Genomic DNA, 20633 nt, shown 5'->3' on the forward strand with positions numbered 1-20633 from the left:
GAGACTCTAACGGTTATGTAGGGTTTCCAGCTGGTCGGCTAGCGGATCGACCAGCTAGACCGCAGTGATGTCGCAAGATTGTTAAACGGTTCAATAGACTTGACTCGCACACCCGGCTCTTTGTGTATAATAATCAGCTCATCGGCGCCAGCCTTTTTCTTGGCCCGCCAGGTTGTCACAAAAGGTACAGACGTAGACGAATAAAGCAATCGAGCAATGGTAAACGTGAAATTATTTTTGCATGATATGCTATCCTCTCTAGTGATGAGGTACTAATTAAGTGGGTATCCAAGAAACAGAATATGAAAGCGCAATGTGTTCTATGTACGTATGAAGCGATAGGCGTTGAAGCCACGATGAAACAAAAGTAACAACATCTGTGGGCTACAGGCTTACTGTGCCTTGCCCAAGCTCTGCAAGTTGACCAACTCGAAGTAGCGTCCTCTCAGGTGGAGAAGCTCAGTGTGTGTGCCGGATTCAACGACTCTACCAGCATCAAACACGTAGATCATGTCTGCGCGTTGGATAGTGGATAGACGATGCGCGACGGCGATAGTAGTACGACCCTTGGCAGCCTTGTCCAAAGCAGCCTGAACGACCTTTTCAGACTCACTGTCGAGAGCAGAGGTAGCCTCGTCCAAGAGCAAGATCTTGGGATTACGTAGCAGAGCTCTAGCGATGGCAATACGCTGCTTCTGACCACCTGACAACATGCTACCCTTGCTACCCACGATGGTGTCAAAGGCATCCGGCAATGACATGATGAAATCGTAGATGTTGGCGTCTTTGCAAGCCTGTACAATGTCTTCTTGTGGGACGTCTTCTCTGTCAGCACCGAGTAGGATGTTCTCCTTGACGGTGCCTTGGTAGAGAGTGGGCTCCTGTGAGACAAGAGCGATCCATGAGCGGTAGTTGTTGACGTTGAGGCTTGAAATCTCCTTGCCGTCGATGTATACACCACCAGCCAGAGGGTCGTAGAAGCGCTCGAGAAGCTGGATAGTCGTCGATTTGCCGCAACCACTAGCACCAACCAGAGCCACATATTGGCCAGGCTTTACGGTGAGATTGAGACCTCTCAATACAGGCTGCTCGGGACGAGTCGGGTAACGGAAATGTACATCTCTGAACTCGAGATGACCCTCGACGTTGGAAAGCTTCTCACCATCCTCGCTCCAACTGTCAATTTCAGGCTTGCGATCAAATAGAATCTTGAGCTCTGCAGCAGCCTGCTTGGCCTTGCCCATATCGGGAGCGAAGGAGAAGATCGTGCCGGCAGATTGTGCACCGAAGATGACGGCACTGAAGCATAGGAAGAATTGGAACATGTTGTACTCGCCACTGGCAATCAAACGCCCTCCGTACCAGAAACCCCTAAAACAATGTTAGCATGACTCTCACCAATATCGGCTGGCATGGACACCGCGGCTATGCGGCATCTGTGCCTTCAGTGTGACTTACAAAGCTGTACAACAGAAGATGAGCGATTGGGAAGCAGCATAAAGACTTGAAGATCGGAGAATAGACACAAGCGATTTGCGCTCTTGGTCAACAAGCTGGTCGTGATAGTGAAGGTGGACATCATCCTCTCTGGTCAAGGATGCGACTGTGCGAATAGCGGAAGTGGCTTCGCAGGCGTAACTAGCAGACTTCTCGTATGCCTTCTTAGCCTTGGCCTGGAAACGAGCCAGCATCCAGAATCGGAGGAAACCGCATGCAAGCAAAATAGGTACAGTTGAGATACAGACCAGACTGAGCTTCCAGCCAACGGCCAGAGAGACGGAAAACGCGGCAATCAGAGTGACGATGACAGAGAGAAGCGTTCCAAGTGTTACGCCGGACATTCCAGCAAGGTGGGTGGTCTCAGTAGACAGGAAGGAGGTCAGAGCACCGGCAGTATTTTCTTCTTTGTCAAAGAAAGCGACATCCTGACGAAGCATAGTCTTAAAGGCTTGCTCGCGAGCGCGGTGAACCAATCTTTCAGAGCAAATGGCGAAAACGTATCCTTGGAGAATGAAGGCACCGAATTGAACCATGGCAAGCATGAAGTACATCCAGGACCAGAAGTTGGCCTCGCGACGAATGATGGGGAGATTTGATGGTATACGGGTGTCCAAAGAGAGTGCGGTGACGGCTTTGGCAAAAAACACGGCTTGTGTCGGGTTACCACCACCTGTGATGACAGAGCAGATGATGCCAATAGTCATGTAGAGCCACTCCTTCTTGTTGAAGCTTGCGACGAGCTTGATCAGAGTCCACAGAGAGTAACGGTTCTCAATGTCGGCCTTTTTGTTTGCAAGGGCGATGCTGGACTTGGACTTGCTGGTCTGAGTGCGAGCAAGCTGGAGGCCGTCCTCGGACTCTTCACCCTTAGTGACAACGCGGGTAAGATTCTGGTCCTTCTCGTCCAGAATACCAAACTCTTCCTGATCTTTGCTCTCGTTCTCGGCAGCGATTCTTTGGGCTTCGACCAGGTTGTAGTAAGCTCCTTTCTGTCCAATCAGCACGTCATGCGTCCCCTGTTCCACGATACGACCACGAGACATGACAACAATGTTGTCAGCGCCCTTGATAGTGGAGAGTCTGTGAGCGATGACGATCGTCGTACGTCCCAAGGCCGCCTTGTCCAGTGCAGCTTGTACAACACCCTCCGATTTTGTATCCAAGGCAGACGTAGCCTCATCAAGGAGGAGAATCTTGGGGTCGCTAACCATGGCTCTGGCAATAGCGATTCTCTGCTTCTGACCACCAGAGAGCAAGAAACCACGTTCACCAACGTTGGTCTCATATCCTTCCGGCAGACCGGTGATGAACTCGTGGGCATTGGCAAACTTGGCGGCATTCTCGACGAGTTCACGAATCCTTTCCTCCGACTCTCCCTCGTGAGCGGTACCGATCAATCCATGGCGGATGTTGCCAAAGATGGTGGTAGCGAAGAGTGTTGGTTCCTGACTGACCAAAGAGATTTGGCGGCGAAGCCAGCGCAGATTCAAAGTCGAGATGTCCTGACCATCGAGATAAACGTTTCCACCAACAGGGTCGTAAAATCGCTCAACGAGACCAACGATGGTACTTTTGCCCGATCCAGACTCGCCCACCAGAGCAGTTGTCTTACCGGCTGGGACAACAAGACTAACGTTCTCCATGACGGTGACTTCAGGACGAGAGGGGTAAATATGACGGATGTTACGTAGCTCAATGTGACCTTCGACGCTCTTCAAAGTCTCGCCAGATGCAGCAGAAGGGTCTAGGGGTGAGACCCGGTCGATGGTAGCGAAAATCTTGGCTGCTGCAGCAACACTAGTAGTAAAAGCCTGGATGTTAGGAGCAACGTTTCCAAGAGCAAAGGCGCCAATCATAATACTCAGGATGATGGTCAAGACATCACCGACCTTGACACGACCGCTGACAAGGTATCGAGAGCCCATCCAGAATGCCAGGGAGTAGTTCAGGTAGACGTAGCACATCAAGAAGCCAATCATAGAGCCAGTGACAGCCTTCATCTTGAAGCCCCACTTCTCAGCTACAGCGAGATGAGCATCGTACGCTCTAGTCAATTTAGCTTCGGTGTTGAAAGCTTTGGCGTTGCGAACACTTGAGATAACCTCCTCGGCCACGGTACCACCTTCGGCGTAAGACGACAAAGACGCCTTGTTGAACTTGACAATAAAACCACTCATGCCACCCATGGTGAATACGATTGCGAAAACGGTCGACATGAGGATCAGGGTGAGTTTCCAATCTTTGATGAAAGACACTACGAAGGCAGTGACAAAAGTGGCGACAGCAGTGAGTGTCAGACCAACCTTCTCAGAGATACCATCTTGAACAAGGTTGGTGTCTGATGTGATTCTAGTGGTGATCTCTCCCGCACCAAGCTGATCGAAAAAGGCGATGTTTTGGCGAAGAATGGCTTTCAAGAAGTTCTCGCGAATCTTCCCGGAAACGTGTTCGCCGGTGTAGAGGAATCCAGCCGTGGCGATGTAGACGAAGACAAATTCTCCAATAGCCAGGTAGAGGAAGTATAGACTGAACCTACTCAATTCAGAGTTGAAGTGGGACTGCGATACTTCTCCAGAGAAGAATTGCTGGAAGGTTGTTGTGAGACCGCCAAAGACGATGGTCATGAGGGGCAACAGGGCGCCTCCAATGATAGAAGAGAAGGCAGCCAGCGCCATCAGGAGTTTGTCGTTGAACGTCGAGTAGCGGAACAGCATTACATATGTGACCTTGACGACAGGCACGTCCAGTTGCCGCTTCAAGACAGCCTTCTCATGCTCGGGGAGATGAGCGAACGGATCTTCACCCTCATCATCGCTGTCTGTGTCCTTCTTCGAATCCTTGCTCTTGTGTCCTTTCTCGGTAATGGGTACTGCTGGTGTTGGTGCAGGAGCTAGTGGTAACGGAGCTTGGCCCAACTGTGCTTTTTCATAGTTGGTGACTTCTACGTCCACTGTGTCGCCACTACTCGATACATCTGAGCCAGTGTTTCTGTCGTTTACAGGATCCATATTGATCTATATGGGGTTATAGCCGCCCGAGGCTTTGTTGATGGCGGGGAAAGAAGTAATTGTCCCTTGTGGGGCGATTTTGAGTCCAGAACTCAAGATGTTGGTATGGTCGAGCGATGAGGCGTCAGAAAAGAGTGTGTAGATGAAGAGAATATGTCGGAACACCGAGTTATATTGTCGCAGAATTGGAAATGGAATCGGTTTCAAGAAAGGAGCAAGAGCCCGGGACCTAATAACTTATCTCCAGGTCGCCTCACCCTTTGATTGTATGTTCCTCCAGGCTCCATCTGCAGTCTTGGTAATCAAACCTACAGGCAAGGTTGCCCCCTAAGCTCGCTTAGAGCGTTTCTCACACGCAACGCTCGTGAACTGAGGTGGGCGTTATTACCCAAAGCCCTCTTCGAGAATCCCACCGGGACGTCCAACTTCCGCTTATGCATATCGACACGCCGCCGGCCTTGAATAAACACCGATTTCGATGGACCCTGATAGTTATGTACGACATCGCTGCATTACTGCGGCTCTTTCCCGCATAAGCTCGTTTACCTCTGCATAAGCTCGTATAGATAGGGTCGGCCGAGAATTTCAGTCGGGGTACGCACCCCGATTCATCTGTGGAGATGGGTCATACGAATTACGGGTACGAGTACGAATGCGACAGAAGTCAAAACATACACGCTCTACGACAAACGGAATACGATTCTTTACGCGTATCTTGCATTGCTCAAGATCGATCTTGCTATGGCTCCTTCTCCTTCTCTAGCAAGCACATAGCTCTACTTTCTTGCAACGCAATGATTGTGCAGTGAGGTTAACAAGAGAAGGGCGAGAAATGTACGGCAATTATCATCGCGTGAGACACCAAACTTGACTAAGTAGGCAGGTAGGCACCGCTTACGATCCTTCGGATGACTGCAGACAGATCCGACAAGTCGGTTGCAAAAGTGCTGCCTAACGGCTTGGAATACATGTGGTCTTGGACATGGAGCAAATAGGATGGCACGCTGCGAATCTCATGTGATCGTGTAAAGTCACAATGGTTGCAGAAAGCTATAGGCTCTAGGTAGAATTTGGGCCGAGTGAGGTTGAGTGTCTTGTTGGGACCCAAGTTGATCAGCATCTGGATCTAATGCTCATACGCTATATACCGTGGAAGAACCGCTCCGTCAAACTGTCTGGACGTGAAAAGAATAGATGCAATGCCTAAGGAGGGGAATCGTGCGATTAAATGCAAAAAGAATAACAGCAAGAAATGGAAACCAGAACAGATGAGGCGGGCAGCGCTGATGACTTTTGTGTTGCGCAAGTGATTACAGACTTGCGGTTGACGAGCAATAACGCCTGCGTGGTGCTCTATTTTGTTGGTGAAGCAAGTTCACGCAGTTTTCCGTTCTCAATGTATCGCGAGAAGGGAATGGTGTTGTCGTCGTGATGATCCTGCTCGACAGCCATAGGGGGTGATGATGGAAGAGGAAGATCTTCGGGAAGGACCGCTTCTCTTGCATTATTCAAGGCGTCTTCTAGCCCATTTGACTCAGAGAACTTGCGTGAGGTATTGCGCACTCTGTCTGAGCGCGGACTATTCGCGTCGAAATAAGAGTCGAGATCGTCATCGCTCGACATCAGAGTGGGCGTAGTCAGCTCATGCTGAAGATTGAAAGGATCGGGTAATGACTTCTCGACCGCAGCAGTCGGTGTCTTGTCAGCTGGATCAGCTTGCCATTCGTGTACGGTAGGAATGCGGACATTCATCGTTCCTGGTCCGTCCGAATTGGAAGTATCGTTTTGGTTGAAAGATGAGAGAGCTTGAGTGACATGATATTGTAAGTTGGCATCTGGTCCGCTCTCCTCTGTGCTATTTTGTGTCGATGCAGAGTGATTGCGGGCAAGTTCGCGCCGCATTTTCTCTTCTGCCCAGTCCGCACCAAAAGTTACGACCGAGGCTTGCTTGCCATGGACCATGAATCTTGTCGCTGTCCTCTCCAAACCAGGAGTAGCCTCGACAGAATCATCGGCACGGCTTCCGTCCGAGCGGATTGTGCTGGCACTCTCCTTGCCCCTGCGATGACGTTGAGACGCAGATGTGTCATGGCGACCATCTCGCAGCGTACGATGCAGACTTCTTCTTCCACTCTTGAGCTTGGAGGCACTTTCTGGAGTCGCGTGAGAAGATTCTGAAATTCCGGCGGTAGAATGCGTGGCGGCAGACGTGGATGGGGCTAGTGGATCCCGTGCAAGAAGAGCAGCTTCGTGATCCCGGGTCTCATAACTCCGGGTAGGTGTCAAGCGACCATGGCGTGATTGAGCATCAGAAGCAGCAGATGAAAGATATCTGTCTCCATCCTGCACACTAGACGCAACTGACATGCCAGCAACGCTGTGCTTACGAATGACAGATTGCGGGACACTAGCAGTCGAAGGACGACGATCGTCTTGTGCGCTGTTGAGTTCCAGTGGGCTACTAGGAAGTTGCCAAGCATCTCCGAACCTGAGGGCATGTTCTGGTGGTGTTTTGAAAACGTCCCTGTTGAAAAAGCCCTCGCCCTGGCCATCTCCGCCATTTGGTCGAGAAGAATGGGTTGGTGACTGGGGATGTGGTTGCTGACTTATGGCAGAGCTAGTCTTCGAGACCGTCTTCTGAAGACCACTAGTCTTGCGGTTATTCGCTATCGAACTCGATAACTTACTGTCGAATATGTCCCCATCTTCTTGCAAATCTAGGGAGAGGATGTCTCTGTGACACTTTGTTCGCCAGATGTCACGTCTGACCCATTTCAGCATAGCGTCCATCCGAGCAGTGGCATGACACACATCTTCTCTTGTCTTTGGCTGTATGGGAGCAAGAAGAAGTAGGTGTCGAGCGTTGCGCATCATGTTCTCGAGGTTCCTGATTGCATCGGTCACCTCTCTTTCCGACTCCACTATAGTTTGTAACATAATCTGTCGTCGAGCAGCCAACACTTGTCTGACGAGTTGCGGAGTAAGGTCCCTCTTTCCCACAGTAATCTGTCCGTCGTGTGTTATAGTCGAGTTCAGGGCTGAGCCAATAGATGCGTTGATCGAAGAATCGACGGAAGCTGTCGAATTGAGCCTACCACGGCTGTTGATTGTGACGTCGGTGTCCGTTCCGCCGATAAATCCACGAATCCTCACACCAGCAGACCTGAAAGCAGCAGCGTAGTTGATCAGAGCGATCCAATCGTTGACTTCGGATTCGTTCTCAGCGAGCAGGACTTCTTCTTGTCCGCCGTGACGGACCAATGTGAAAGCGTCTTTGTGCTTCAGGTAACTACGATCAAGCAAAGCAACAGCGTCGTCTGTCTTAATGAGAGCGTCTGGTTTGAAATCTTGAATTGGTGGTTTGAAGATGACGGGCGCGTTGGTGCCTTCTTGCTTGACGTGCGTATGATACTGCGACATCAAACCCTTGACCCAAGTGACGTTCTTGAAGAGGTACAATTGAGATCCGGTCAAGATGGCACCCCATTCCTGCCATGGAGATCTTGTCTTCTTGCGCTTTGTGGACTTTCGCCACAGGACGCCGACTTTCGTGACCTTGAGATCTACGAGACCTATAGCTGACTCGCTAGGATTGTCGCGAGTAGCTTGGGACTCGAAAGCAGCGGGCCTAGAGCGAGCAGAGATGATCTGAAGAATAGCGGTATTCACGAAAGCCTTTTGCAGTCTTTTCATATCGAAGAAGTTCGCAGTGCCCAAATAGCTGTAGGGATCTTCCATGGTTATCGAATCCTTGATAGAAGGCCTCAGTGAGTCCAGCTTGCCATCGCAGATCAGAGCATAAGGATCGATTGGTCCACTGTTCTTCCTTCCAGGATCAGGTATACTACCCCGAAGCTTACTCTTCTTTGGCTTGAAGGTGAGGAGTCGTTCACCATTGATATCTACCTCTTCCTCAAAGTGAATGAAAGGCGTGTAGCAAATGTTGTCGTAGAAGCAGCCCAACACGTCGTCTAAGACATTCTGACCGCTAGTGTTCTTGATGTAATCATGCTTCTGCATCTTCCTCTTGTTGTTTTTGTTGAACGCGTCGGTATGCAGCATCATCAGTGAGAAAGCTATGATGTAAGCTTGATCAGGCGACATGAAGATTCCAGGGTTACATTCGTGGTATCGATCTGCGAAGGCCTGTACAACTCTGTCTACCTGTTGAGTTTCTTTCGGCAGCTCTGCCTCCAGCAGGAACTTGCGCAAAGACATATCGATAGGTTCCCCGAAGAAAGAAAACTTGCGACAGTAACTCCGCAGAACGGCTTGTGCAAATGGGTCGGCTGATTTTGATAGTATTCCCGCGATGAGACTACGAGATACGGCAACTTGCAATCTTTCCAAATATTTGCCGGGGGTGTCGCCCTCTTCGCGATCTGGTATGACCAGAGGCTCGTTTACGCTAGGAGACAGCGAGTTGGATTTTGTGTGAAAGCCAGGTGAAGAGTTGCGGTCTCGAAGGTCAGAGTTGTGTCGGAATCTGTTGAATCCTAAAAGTCCACCCAGACTAGTTCTACCTGAGGTTGAGGTCGAATTGCGAGCGCTGGAGGGCATGGGCGGTGTAGGCGGGGTACGATCCTCAGATCGGCGTCCGAACGAACTCACGGTTGAGGATCTATCTCGCAAGCCGAATCGACGAGGCGGGTTGAGAACGGGCGACGAGCCATTGGAGTGTGTAGAGTTACTTGAGTCGTTCCGGAACAATGGAGCACCCCCGTGGGTAGCAAGAGCCGCGATTGATGATCTTGCGAGCTGAGCAGGTGCGGGTGAAGATGAGAGGAAAAGGCGCGGTCGTGAGGCTTCGGTGTGGCGTCGCTGAAGAGCGCTGAGAGGAGGAGGTCGTCTCTGTCTTTCGGGGGATTCTATGTTGGAGTGAGTCGAGATAGCGCTGGTCGAAGGACGGGGCGTGCCGTGGGGACTTTCTGTCTCAGGAGGTATCTGCGAAGATGCCGATTTGCTAGGTAGAGGGAACAGTGACTTATTTTTCTTGTTGCGGCGTGGAAGCTTGAACAGGGTTGTGGTAGTCGAGATGGTATGGGTAGTGGTGGTCGTAGCATATGTGACATGCTCCCCTGAGCTCCTCTGTTCTCCTGACGAGTCGGACAAACGAGTGATGGGCAATGCCAGAGCCGAATTTGATTCGTCGCCATAAGGTGGCGGAGCAAAAACATCGGGAACGAGCCGATCGATATCCACAGAGCGGCCTCTACGCCATGGTCGGTGGTCTTCGGTCGACTCTCGACGCTGTTTCGAGGGGCTGAGCTTCGAGATCTGACGCTTGAAAGGACTCTTTGCTTTCCGGGCGCGATGTGTAGGGTGATTGTGCTCGTCCATGGTCGGGGCAGTGGTGATGATCTGGGGGGTTGGCACTGGAGCTGGACGATGTGAGTGAGAGTCGCAAAGCTGACTGAGAGATGGTGACGTACTCTGTGACTGATGTTCAAGCGGAACTTGGGGCACCGGAGGAGTCTTGTCAGCTTCAGCATGCAGTCTCGCCTTGGCTGAGAGCTGGCCATCGGAGAAGTGCCTCCACCGTAACATGCTAAAGCGAGCCGTAGACGAAGTGGCCGTCTGGATGGGCGGAGAAGGTGGGCCAAGACTGAGGGCGTCCATGGGGGAGATGGGGTCCTGGGCACTCATGGGACGATGTGTATTTGGCACGGGAGTGGCATAGCCCGAGTTTGTGGTGGCAGCATCTTCCTGGGCATTACTACGGATGTCGTTTAAGAGGGTGTCCAGAGTGCTGCGGCGACGCGACATGAGAGGCATGGCCGGCAAGTCGCAACAGAAGGATGGTCATTTGACGGCGTAGGAGCAGCACGTCGACGGAGGATGCTAGGCGCGCATGTGTTGGACGTGGGTGTAGATTGCGGAGAATATGTTTCGCTCCTTTGTGGTTACGAAGGGGGTTCAGCAGGAAATTGGAGATGGCGGGTCCGGGGGGTAAACGAGCGTGTCTCTTTCCAAGAAGGAATAGCTGACTCTGCACACGGTGATTCGAGTAGATGCAGGGGACGAAGAACGGAAATCTGGATTGGTATCGAGAGTACAGACTGTGACTATTCTGCGCAGAATTGGGCTCAGCGTGACTGCCTCGTCAGCACCACGTACAAGGCTTGGAAAAGGTCCCACTCTCGCTCAAGGCTGCTCGCATCAGGGAAGGCGCGGAGGATGTTGCCAAGCAGCCCCGGTCCTGCCTCTCCACAAGCCTCCGGCCTCCGCGAGCCCGCCCAAGCTGTGACTTCTTGCAGTTTGCCAACCGTCTGCCTGCACACACTCACTCGAGCAGCAAGACTCAACAATGCGCGCCTCGTCGTTGGGGCTCGTCGTCGCTTCGACATTGCTGCTTCCGACTGCCTCTGCCGTACCCTCACATGCACAACCACCCCCATCATCTCAGCAACCATTGCATCGCCCGGCATGGCGCTCCGTCACCGACGCCATAGTTCGCACCATCTGGAGCCCGCCGCCAAACTCTCGACCCGACTCCCAAGTCCACAAGAACAGCGACGATGTTGTCGTGCGCTTCAACATTAGTAATTCCAAGGATGCAACGAGCCTGGCCGATGCTGCAGACACTCTCTTCCTCGATCTATGGGAGTTTACCGACGATTGGGTCGACATTAGACTACAGAAAGACTTGATCCCTTCGTTACTTGGCCTGCTGCCTGCTTCGCTACACCAAGCACATAACCTGCTCATGGACGACTTCACTCTTCAGAATGCCATTTCAGATACATATCCTTCGTCCCGCTCCTCTCGTCTACTTCAATCCAATGGTCCTACTCACCATAATGCCTTTGGCCCCAAGCTTGGCGTTTCGTCATCCGACAACATCTTCTTCAACGACTACCAGCCTCTTTCCGTCATCCAACCTTGGATGCGTCTGATGGCCTCCCTCTTCACAACCCACGTGCGTGTCATCAGCATTGGAACTACATATGAAGGCCGTGATATTCCTGCCATGCGTATCGGCGTTCACCCGACCAACAACGACTCTCCTACACGCCGAAAGACCATTCTAATTACTGCTGGCCTACACGCCCGCGAGTGGATCTCAACCAGCACCGTCAACTACATTGCAAACTCGCTCATCACTGGCTACGGGAAGAACCATGTCATCACTAGCCTGCTGGAAGAGTTCGACTGGGTCATCGTACCTACCATTAATCCAGATGGCTATGTCTACTCCTGGGACCACGATCGTTTATGGCGCAAGAACCGTCAACAAACTTCTCTGCGCTTCTGCCGTGGTCTCGATCTCGATCGTAGTTTCTCCTACAAGTGGGACGGTGCGAACTCCAGATCGAACCCCTGCAGCGAGTCGTTCTCAGGTTCCGAGCCCTTTGAAGCTGTGGAAGCCAAGCAGCTGTCTGATTGGGCACGCAATGAGACCGATAACAACAATGTTGACTTCGTAGGTCTTCTCGATTTGCACTCGTACTCGCAGCAGATCTTGTACCCCTTTTCGTACACCTGCGAGGAGAGCCCTCCCAACCTTGAGAATTTGCAAGAAGTGGCTGCTGGTCTGTCAAAGGTCATGCGTTTGTCTGGCGGACGCTACTACCAGTCTGCACCGGCGTGCGAGGGCAATGTTGGCTATGTCGCTATTGGTGATCGTCAAGTCTTCCCCCGCTTCGAAACCGGTGGCGGCAGCTTCCTTGATTGGTTCTACCATGATCTGAAGGTGAAGTACACGTATCAAGTCAAGCTCCGTGATCGCGGTACCTATGGCTTCTTGCTACCTAGAGATCACATTGTCCCTACTGGCAAAGAAGTCCTGGACGCTGTGATCTATTTCGGAAAGTTCCTTGGAGGCCAGCTTGATTTTGCTGCCGAGGACGAGCAGCAGGGCGAGTTCAAGCCATCTGCACAACAAAGCCAAGTTCCCGAGGTCTTTGAGGAGGCAGAATATGTTGATGTAGATGACGAAGACGTCATGTGGGAACTTAGGCGGAGACGCGCCTAGCCTTTGAAATCTTGCATCTAGCCACTTTCTATGTTGATACCCTTACTTAATTGCATAATTGCATTGACGACTCTCTTCTTCTACTTTTTACGTCTTCTTTGGAGCATCACGTACGATCGCATGTCTACAGCTTTTTGGTCATTCAGAATGTAATGTGACGTCCCCAGTCTCTATTGTCACACGCGGTCTGTGTAGTAGAGCCTCCTGGATCCCGCATCATCGAACCTCATCTCAAAACCAGATTGATCATGATACTGCTAGGGAAACAGATAAGTCTTGATCTCTGTAGTACAGGACATGAGCATAACGTTTGTTCGAAAGATATTCCCCGGCTTCATATTGACTGTCATCGATGTCATCGTCGAGGTTTGTCGTCAAGAAAATTACAATCAGGGTCGCACTCTATACTTGCTGACTTGGGCGCTTTTTTCTCTCCTTCCCGCTTCCTGCTATTTTTCTCCTTCTGCATCTTCTCGTCCGCCTGCTCAGAGCCTCCATAGCACCAGTTCCTTAGTCAAAGTAACGATAATGGTCAGGTGCCATGATACATTTTGGAACGGTCATCATAAGCCATGTCTGTTGAATGCATATCTCTCAAGGGTATATAAACTACAATGCCCGTGCCCCAAACCCCTCCAATGAGTTAGTTCCTGAACGCCATCGCTAACCGAAAAAGCAATCACTCTTCATAACGCATCGAAGCTCTATGTGACAACACGATCGCTCTCATCTCACCACACTCAAGCCGTCTTATTCGCTTTCACCTGCATGTTTGGTGGTCTCCAGTCCATCAAGTCAAACGCCTCTTTACTCCACGGTCCAAGATCTTCATCCTTTTTCTCTTCTACTGCAATGGCTTGCGCAGGCTCCGTGGCGAGGACAGGAGCTGTCACGGGAACCGGTTTGACGGTCAAAGGCTTGAATGCTCTGGCAGTGATAGTACTAGATCCCCTGCCTTGTGGTTTCGTCGTCAGACTCGTAGGCTCTTTGCTTGGCTTCGTTGGGGGCTGAGCAACCGAGTCATCGATGATAGGGTCATCGAAGTCCAGAGGTGTGACGTCTGGGAATTGGAAGTCGGCGAGTGAAGGGTTTTCGGGAGAATCAAGACGAGACATGACGACAGAAGTGGTCTTCCTGAGTCCAGTGCCGGTCGTGGGTTTCTTTGCTGCAGGACGTTGCTCAGTCACGTCAGACGAACTTCGCTGCAATCCTGTCCGTTTGTTCTTCTTCTCTAGTCTTGCGAGCCTTTCTTGCATGCGTCGTTGGAAGATTGATTCCTCCGAAGCTTGTTCAGTGGCAGGCTGTCTTGCAGTGTAATTAACATTGGGTGCTGCCGCCTCCTTAGCTGGCTCAGAAATCCCATCTCGCCCCGTACCGGAAGCTTTTTCGAGCGGTGTGCCTCCCGTTCCACGCTCACGCTCCGTGCTCGATTGACGAGATTTCTGTGACTGGAAGACCAACATTTTTCTTGGAGCTGCGCCAACAAGCTTCAAGGATTTTCCGCGTGCCTGAGAATCGGATCCAGTCGCAAAAAACTCACTTCTCTGACTGTCCCCAGCGGTAGCAGAGGTTTCAGCAGCTTTCTTTGCACGTGCAAGTCGCAAGGAAGTGACTTCCTGCACAGGTTTAATGACGATGGGAGTAGGGGCACGGGCAGGAGGGTCGACAGGCTTAACTCGCTCCGATGCTTTTGAAGAGGGTGAACCAACGACAGGTGCTTTTGCGGCTGCCGGTCGTTTGTCAACTGACAAGAAACGATTGGGATTCAAGTGCCGAGGTGCAGGACTGATGACTAGACGGGCAGGAGAGGACGTAGCCAATAGTTCGGCATCGATAGCATGGCTTGCAGCTTGTGCTGCGGAGATGTCTTCAGTATCCGACGAAAGATCGATGACTTGACATGCTTGATTCTTGGCGACGGTGCCCACGCCCTGCTGTACAGAGACATTACGGTGCTTTGCCACTTTCGGAGTAACTTGAGCTGGAGACTCGAACCTTCGTCGTTTCCTTTCTCTTTCTTCCTGAGCTTCAGCTATCTGTATGTCTCTGTTCCGCGCCTCGTATGGAGATTCTGTAGGGAGAGATGCTTTTCCTATAGGTCGTCTCGACTTCCCCAGCAGAGTGTTGAGCGATTTGTGCTTCATGGGAGTTGTCGAGGTGGCTTGGGGAGTCCTGGGTGCAAAGTTGGGTGCAGCAGCATGTGGAGTTCCATAGCGCATCAAAGTCCTCGACGTGGCTGGATTCCTTGCTGGAGTCTTGTCTTTACGCTGCAACAAGTCCGACAGGTCGGTCTGTATGGTACCTATCCTCTCAGAGACTTGGACCATGATACCACCTTTTTCGAGCGTCATCTCGTCGCCCTCTCGAAGATCATCTCCGCTAGTCCAGTGAAGGTCGCCAAGGAAATTTCTAGGAACATCGTAGACCATAACTCGCTTGTTGAACGTGTGGTATCGCAAGAAGCCATCTTGCCATCTCTTTTGCTTGCGTCTCAGATCATGAGTGTAGAGACAGTTGAACTCATGGACCGGGGCGGTATTTTGGGTTTGGGGGACCGCGAGGTTTGGCGAACTACGCAAGACTGCTGCCGTCATGTTCCTCGATGATGGTCTGGAAGAGCTATCGTCGTATCCGGCATTGCGCGAAGAGATCTTGAACGGCCTAATATCAAGAGGCGCCGGTGCATCAAAAGCAGTGTTCAGAGCAGGCAGTAGACCATGACGGAAGTTGCGATGGCCTCCCGATGGAAAGTGCTGCTCTTGGCGCGTCACACACGCGTCACACGTGTCGGGCCCGATCTTCAGAAAGAACGGCGGAGATTAGGCGTACGCTCCGCCCACGACATTTGACATTGCGCAGGGTGCTAATTTTATATCTCCAACCACAAGACGGATGTCCTGCCCTGTCCTGATTTACGGATAAGCATGCGTGAAATAGATGTCATCTCGGCGCCGCGTAATCCTGACATGATAATATCGCAGAATGCATGATCCAAGTGAACAATGACCCGCTGCCAGGTTCTGCGAGGCCGGAAGGCTTGGCCCCGCTCGCTGTCCTCTCAACATCAACTCTCGGATTTCTTCAACTTGCTTGTCTAATCACTCATTGTGCTTTGTATCTTGCCTTCTTCTTTGATCGTTACTCACGATGCAGAATGTTCAACGCAAATTTGGTAAATTGATGAAGCGGTCTGCCGATGGGGCAGACGTAGGTGGCATCCTTAGTGAATTCAACACGGCCGATGCAGCTCTTGCCAGCGTGAGAACGTCGGGTACTGTACACAATGATATACACTAATCAAGTCAACCAGTTTATTGAAGCAACAAAATCATGGCGCAATGCTTGGGACGAAACACTGAACACACAACTTTACGTTGCTGAAACATTGCATCTGCTGTACAAGCCGATCGAAGTCGAGGAAGACCCGGATAATCCCAATCAGCAGAAGCCGGCACCAACTCCGCGAAGATACTTGGACAAAGCCAGTGACCTGCATTCTATCTACGCAAATCTAGGGAAGGACTTAAGCACGGAGATCAATTCAATTGAACCGAGACTACTGAGACCTGCGATGGATGCTAAGGACTCTCTCAAGATGCTCAAAAAATCTATCAAACGCCGAGAGGATCTCAAGGTTGGTCGCTGCTGTACTGGCTGCCATCTTGCCATGGGCTAATTTTGCTTATCAGCTTGATTATGAACGCTACAACTCACGCGCCGACAGTGTCCGACGCAAAGAGACGAGATCCGCAAGAGAAGAAACTGCTTTGATGAAGCACGAGAATGACCTTGCACGGTGTAGCGCAGTAAGTGACGCATCGACACTCGAACCATTATTTGATAGACTGACCGACGATGAAGGACTACCAAGCTGCTGACGAACAGCTCAAGAGCGTATTGCCTCCTGTGTTAGATGCTCTCTCAAGCCTTCTCACAGATCTGCTCGCGATTCAGATCATGATACAGTACCAGCTCGTGGGCCAGATGTATACCCAACTACACGAGTACTGTCAGACCCATAGGCTGCCTTCGCCTTCTCCAGCACTCGAGCAGGTGGTGTCAACGTTCGAAGCAGAGTTCACACCATTCCGTGAAGATCTTGAGCACAACATCAGGACTCTCTCAAACGGCAAAGCCATACATCAACCAATGAGTCTCCCGGATAAGGAGCAAGGCACGGTCACTGGACTTGGACTTCGCAACAACTTTGCAAAAAGAACTGGTAGTCATGGTTCACTACCCAAGCCTAGTATGCCCGGAATGTTGCGCATCGGCTCTGGGTCAGGTGCCGGGTCCGGAAGAAGTGAGGTCGAGGAAGAAGCAGCACCAGTGAAGCCACCAAGGCCTGGTCGCATATCTTCCAGCACTAGACTGCACTCGCACTACGAGAACACGGCTACGCTAAATTCGCAGTATGAGGACGAAGAGGCACCTCCAGTGAAGCCACCTCGACCTGGAGCAGCTCCTAATGTCGATATGGGAAGCAAGCCACGGATTCCTTCCTTCTCCAAAGCCACACCTGTGGCTACGCCAGACGGGTACACGAATGGTGGGGCAGCTTCTCGGACGTACTCAGCTACAAGCACACCTAGCTCGACATCGACACCGTTCCTCACACCGTCTTCGACACGCCAGAGTCAAGGATCAGACTACTTCAGTCGAGAGCGTAAGGCTTCTACGTCCTCAGGGACGTTCAGCGTCGCAGGCAAGAAGAAGCCCCCACCACCTCCTCCAAAGAAGAGGATTCCGTCATCACAAGGTCAATATGTAACGGCTGTGTATGACTTTGGCGGACAGGGTGAGGGAGACTTGTCTTTCAGGGAAGGAGACAGGATCAAGGTGGTGAAAAAGACAGGGTCGACAGATGACTGGTGGGAAGGAGAAGCGAATGGAATGGTTGGCAGTTTCCCAGCGAACTATGTCAAGCTGGATTAGAGTTGGCAATTTATAGAAGAGAGCGTTTCGAGACGAAGCAAGCAAAACAAGTCGTAACTCTGCAGGACAGAAGGCAGAATGGTGTAGAAGAAGCTTGGCTAGGCAGGGATCTGCAGGGACCAAAGGCTGAGTCGAAGCTTCTTGCTTGCTGGCGGGAAATGGCGGGGCGGGCATTGGGCCTTCGTCATTGCTTTCTCTGCTTGATGGTTGGGCTCGCGTCTCAAACCAAGACAGGCATCGCTCATCTCTTGGGCAAGGAAAAGATCAACGCGCGCCAATGTCGTCGTCCTCCGACGTCCGTAGTTCGCAGTCCACCTTACTCCAACTCCTCTCCGCCTTTTGACGTAGATATATCCACCTCCACATCCACCACGCACTCCACCTCCGCCCTCGTACACGTACGCGATCCGCCTCGACCACAACGCCGGGTACGACCCCAGAAGACAAAGTCTCTTGTACCAAAACATGGATTCCGTGCTTCTCGATGCACCAGCGAGCAAGAAGGTCCCGCTCAGGTCGCCGCCCTTGGCCTTCCAGATGACGTCCAACGACTCGCTCTGGGCTCCCGCCTTCAATTCCACGGCCCTGCAAGCCCTGTCGCAGCCCTCGTCGCCATACTTTCTGACCGCTTCGCCTACCGAACATGACATGCAGGCCCAGCTTGACAAGCTGAATGAGGCCTTACGGCTACAACACCAGGCCTTTGTCGCCGAGCGTGAAAGCTGGCAGATGGAACGAGATAGGATGCACCGTCGTGTGGCCGCCCTCGAATCCCTACTCAAGTCTCCCAATGGCCAGAGGTAATTGCAGAACAAGAGAAGCAAATTGAAGCACGCGACTGACTCTTGTCCGGCTCCAGTCCGGCACGTAGTCCTGCAATGTCACCTCAAAATGGCGTCAAGCCTTCCACGTCCCAACTACCCAGCATAGCTGAAGTCGACTCATCCCGCTTGTCTCCGGAACTACCTCGAATCAAGAGAAACGCTGCCCCAGTACACATCGACTTACCCTCCTTAACAGATGCTTCCGTCTTCGACAGCGACGCCTCCTTGACCGACGTTCTGCAAGGTGATCTACCTGCCTCTCCCCCTGTTACACGTAACATCTTGAGTCCTCCGCCACCTGCCAACAGAAGACATGCCGGTCATACTCCTCTCAAGGCTCCGAGACCTGGCGACTTTAGCCCGGCCCTAAGCACCCGCTCCGACAAGACTACCGACACACCGACACGCACAAACACGCACATGAACGAAGTCATGTCCCAGGACGATGGTGTCGATGAAGATCGCCCTCTGAAAGGACCCCTGCACATGCCTTCGCTGCCTTGCAATCCGGGCGCCGAGAACTTCACTATGGACATGCTGAATGCGAAACTCAAAGACATATCTGAGCATCCAGAAGAAAACCAACCCATAGTATGCAAAACCCCCGACTTGGCTTTCGAAGAGGAGACTCTGCCTTCACCTGTCCTCGACGAGAAGATCGATTCCGCGAGTAGCGGGGCCAAGGATAAGTCCGAACCGAACAGCAGAGAAAGCAAGGACAAGGATGCTGTAGACAATGAAGGCATCCGCCTTCGCACGAAGCCAAGTTCAAACTTTGGCGCACCCCTTGGTTCAATGGGTGGATGGAGACGTTAGGACGACTCCCTGTTTTGAGTAGCATGGCTGGTTCCATGTCCTGACTCACGAGTCCTGATCATTATTTTACCGACAATTTGTTGGATCCATTGGGATATTCATTAGAAGGTTCTTTCTTGCATAGAAATCGGAGACTCGAAAAAAAGAGATGGCGTTTTTTCTGTTTCGGCTTTCAATTCACTGTTTCTGGAAGGATTCTGCACTGATACCCCCCTTATCACCTCTCATCACGCAAAGAAAAGAATATGGCCTTCAAAGGCAGAAAATTCAGATGACTAGATATGTCTAGGAGAGGAATGCAAGAAAACACTTGTTCGGGTCTCGCGGCCCTGTTCTGTTTCCCATCCCTTGCCTGATAGGGCTTCTGTCTTTCTTATCTTCACGCGACCGGATCGACTTTCGCACGCGGAAAGGCGCAAATGACGTCTCTTCAACATTCCTGAGCAGAGACACTGTGAAACAAACGCCACCTGTGATGGCCATGGTCGCGACCTTTTGCCCTGTTCTTTCCGCTCGACTCGCCATGAGCCGTGTCACTGGTAAGTCGGTACGTTCATACTTATGCACTGGTTACCAGATCAAGGGCGAGAGAAGGCTAGACAGGCATATTACATTCTGGTGAGACCTTGAGACAAGAAAAGGGATGGGATCTGGACATGTTAAAAATCGAGGTAGGCCATCTTTTGTATCTTGTTTCTTCCTTCTTTTCTGCCAAATATCACCCATCTCGAAGAATACAATCATTTTGATCAAGGACCACATCATATCATCCTACTTGTATCTCCAGTCCAGACAGGCTATTGCAAGATCGCTCTGCTCCTGCTATCGAAAGAGAATAGAATGAGAGAGATATGGCACATCCATCACGACTGATCACTTTGATCACAATAATTCTATCCCTCCTCATCCACTGTGTAAATACCGCTCCAACAACCTTTGCCGATGTAGAGGAATCATGGCAAAAAGGTCTTTCTGAGGTATTCCTGACATTTTTTCTCTCTCCACCTCACTCCCTCTCTCTCCCTCTCTCTCTCTCTCTTCCTTCATTTTATCTCCTCTAGAAATACTGATGATCACTCTTACAGAAAGACATCCACACACCCTCCCAACACCCAACACCCTCATGGCATCCATACCTCCCTCACCTCCCCAACTCCAACAGCGCCCCTCCCTCTTCGACCCAAAGAGATGAGGTTACCTCCTTTGAGGGTATGCTAGATGAACGCACAATGGCTGTTCATCGTTCTGTGGGAACTGTAGCTGGGAAAAGTATTGGTGTGTTTGCAAAGATTATGAGGGATGTGGCGAGGAGGCAAGGTGGGAGGGAGGATGTTGGGATGGTGGAGGTACTGAGGCCGGTGAGGAACAGACGGTGGGACTTTTGAGGATGGAACAAGGAGAGGGATGATGGATGGGGGTTTGTTAAGAATGATGTCGATGATGATGGTTATGGTAATGAAATGAAATGAAATGAAATGCTTGATGATAGTTTTTTTTGCTATGTTTTGGTATGGCAGATTATTTCTAGGCTCTTTGCTGCTCATTGAGAGTCTGATAATGTTGTAGCACGGTGAT

The 20633-nt window shown here is 51.3% G+C and overlaps 7 protein-coding genes across 7 annotated transcripts; 3 read left to right on the forward strand and 4 right to left on the reverse strand.

Annotated features, from left to right (window-relative positions):
* Positions 1–392: 392 nt before the first annotated feature.
* On the reverse strand, positions 393–4508 carry AUEXF2481DRAFT_63818 (uncharacterized protein; the record flags this gene model as incomplete). Its single annotated transcript, XM_013490013.1, has 2 exons — positions 393–1371; positions 1459–4508. 2 exons carry the CDS (start codon positions 4506–4508, stop codon positions 393–395), a joined length of 4029 nt encoding a protein of 1342 aa, XP_013345467.1.
* Positions 4509–5861: 1353 nt separating this feature from the next.
* On the reverse strand, positions 5862–10283 carry AUEXF2481DRAFT_3406 (uncharacterized protein; the record flags this gene model as incomplete). The annotated part of the gene is made up of 2 exons (XM_013489735.1): positions 5862–9889; positions 9941–10283. The coding sequence occupies 2 exons, from the start codon at positions 10281–10283 to the stop codon at positions 5862–5864; spliced, it is 4371 nt and encodes a 1456-aa protein (XP_013345189.1).
* Positions 10284–10775: 492 nt separating this feature from the next.
* On the forward strand, positions 10776–12545 carry AUEXF2481DRAFT_38129 (uncharacterized protein). Its single transcript, XM_013489905.1, has one exon. It carries the CDS (start codon positions 10816–10818, stop codon positions 12481–12483), a length of 1668 nt encoding a protein of 555 aa, XP_013345359.1. The 5' UTR covers positions 10776–10815; the 3' UTR covers positions 12484–12545.
* A 350-nt stretch (positions 12546–12895) lies between these two features.
* Positions 12896–15312, reverse strand: AUEXF2481DRAFT_38130 (uncharacterized protein). Its single transcript, XM_013489906.1, has one exon. The coding sequence runs from the start codon at positions 15075–15077 to the stop codon at positions 13224–13226; it is 1854 nt and encodes a 617-aa protein (XP_013345360.1). The 5' UTR covers positions 15078–15312; the 3' UTR covers positions 12896–13223.
* Positions 15313–15630: 318 nt separating this feature from the next.
* AUEXF2481DRAFT_27850 (uncharacterized protein) lies at positions 15631–17418 on the forward strand (the record flags this gene model as incomplete). Its single annotated transcript, XM_013489834.1, has 4 exons — positions 15631–15741; positions 15794–16117; positions 16173–16289; positions 16345–17418. 4 exons carry the CDS (start codon positions 15631–15633, stop codon positions 17416–17418), a joined length of 1626 nt encoding a protein of 541 aa, XP_013345288.1.
* Positions 17419–17467: 49 nt separating this feature from the next.
* AUEXF2481DRAFT_608602 (uncharacterized protein) lies at positions 17468–18226 on the reverse strand. The gene has a single exon (XM_013490081.1). It carries the CDS (start codon positions 18066–18068, stop codon positions 17517–17519), a length of 552 nt encoding a protein of 183 aa, XP_013345535.1. The 5' UTR covers positions 18069–18226; the 3' UTR covers positions 17468–17516.
* AUEXF2481DRAFT_38132 (uncharacterized protein) lies at positions 18133–19548 on the forward strand. Its single transcript, XM_013489907.1, has 2 exons — positions 18133–18218; positions 18290–19548. The coding sequence occupies exons 1-2, from the start codon at positions 18163–18165 to the stop codon at positions 19056–19058; spliced, it is 825 nt and encodes a 274-aa protein (XP_013345361.1). The 5' UTR covers positions 18133–18162; the 3' UTR covers positions 19059–19548.
* The last annotated feature ends 1085 nt before the right edge of the window (positions 19549–20633 follow it).

This window comes from Aureobasidium subglaciale (assembly GCF_000721755.1).
Source record: "Aureobasidium subglaciale EXF-2481 unplaced genomic scaffold scaffold_6, whole genome shotgun sequence".
In the NCBI taxonomy this organism is placed as follows: Eukaryota; Fungi; Ascomycota; class Dothideomycetes; order Dothideales; family Saccotheciaceae; genus Aureobasidium; species Aureobasidium subglaciale.

Excerpts from the sequence above, each read along its gene's own strand:
- AUEXF2481DRAFT_608602 (XM_013490081.1), bottom strand. The coding sequence starts at position 18,068 with ATGTCATGTTCGGTAGGCGAAGCGGTCAGAAAGTATGGCGACGAGGGC.
- AUEXF2481DRAFT_38132 (XM_013489907.1), top strand. The coding sequence starts at position 18,163 with ATGCACCGTCGTGTGGCCGCCCTCGAATCCCTACTCAAGTCTCCCAAT. Across the intron at positions 18,219-18,289 it reads AAGTCTCCCAATGGCCAGAG|TCCTGCAATGTCACCTCAAA; the intron begins GTAATTGCAGAA and ends TCCGGCACGTAG.
- AUEXF2481DRAFT_38130 (XM_013489906.1), bottom strand. The coding sequence starts at position 15,077 with ATGACGGCAGCAGTCTTGCGTAGTTCGCCAAACCTCGCGGTCCCCCAA.
- AUEXF2481DRAFT_38129 (XM_013489905.1), top strand. The coding sequence starts at position 10,816 with ATGCGCGCCTCGTCGTTGGGGCTCGTCGTCGCTTCGACATTGCTGCTT.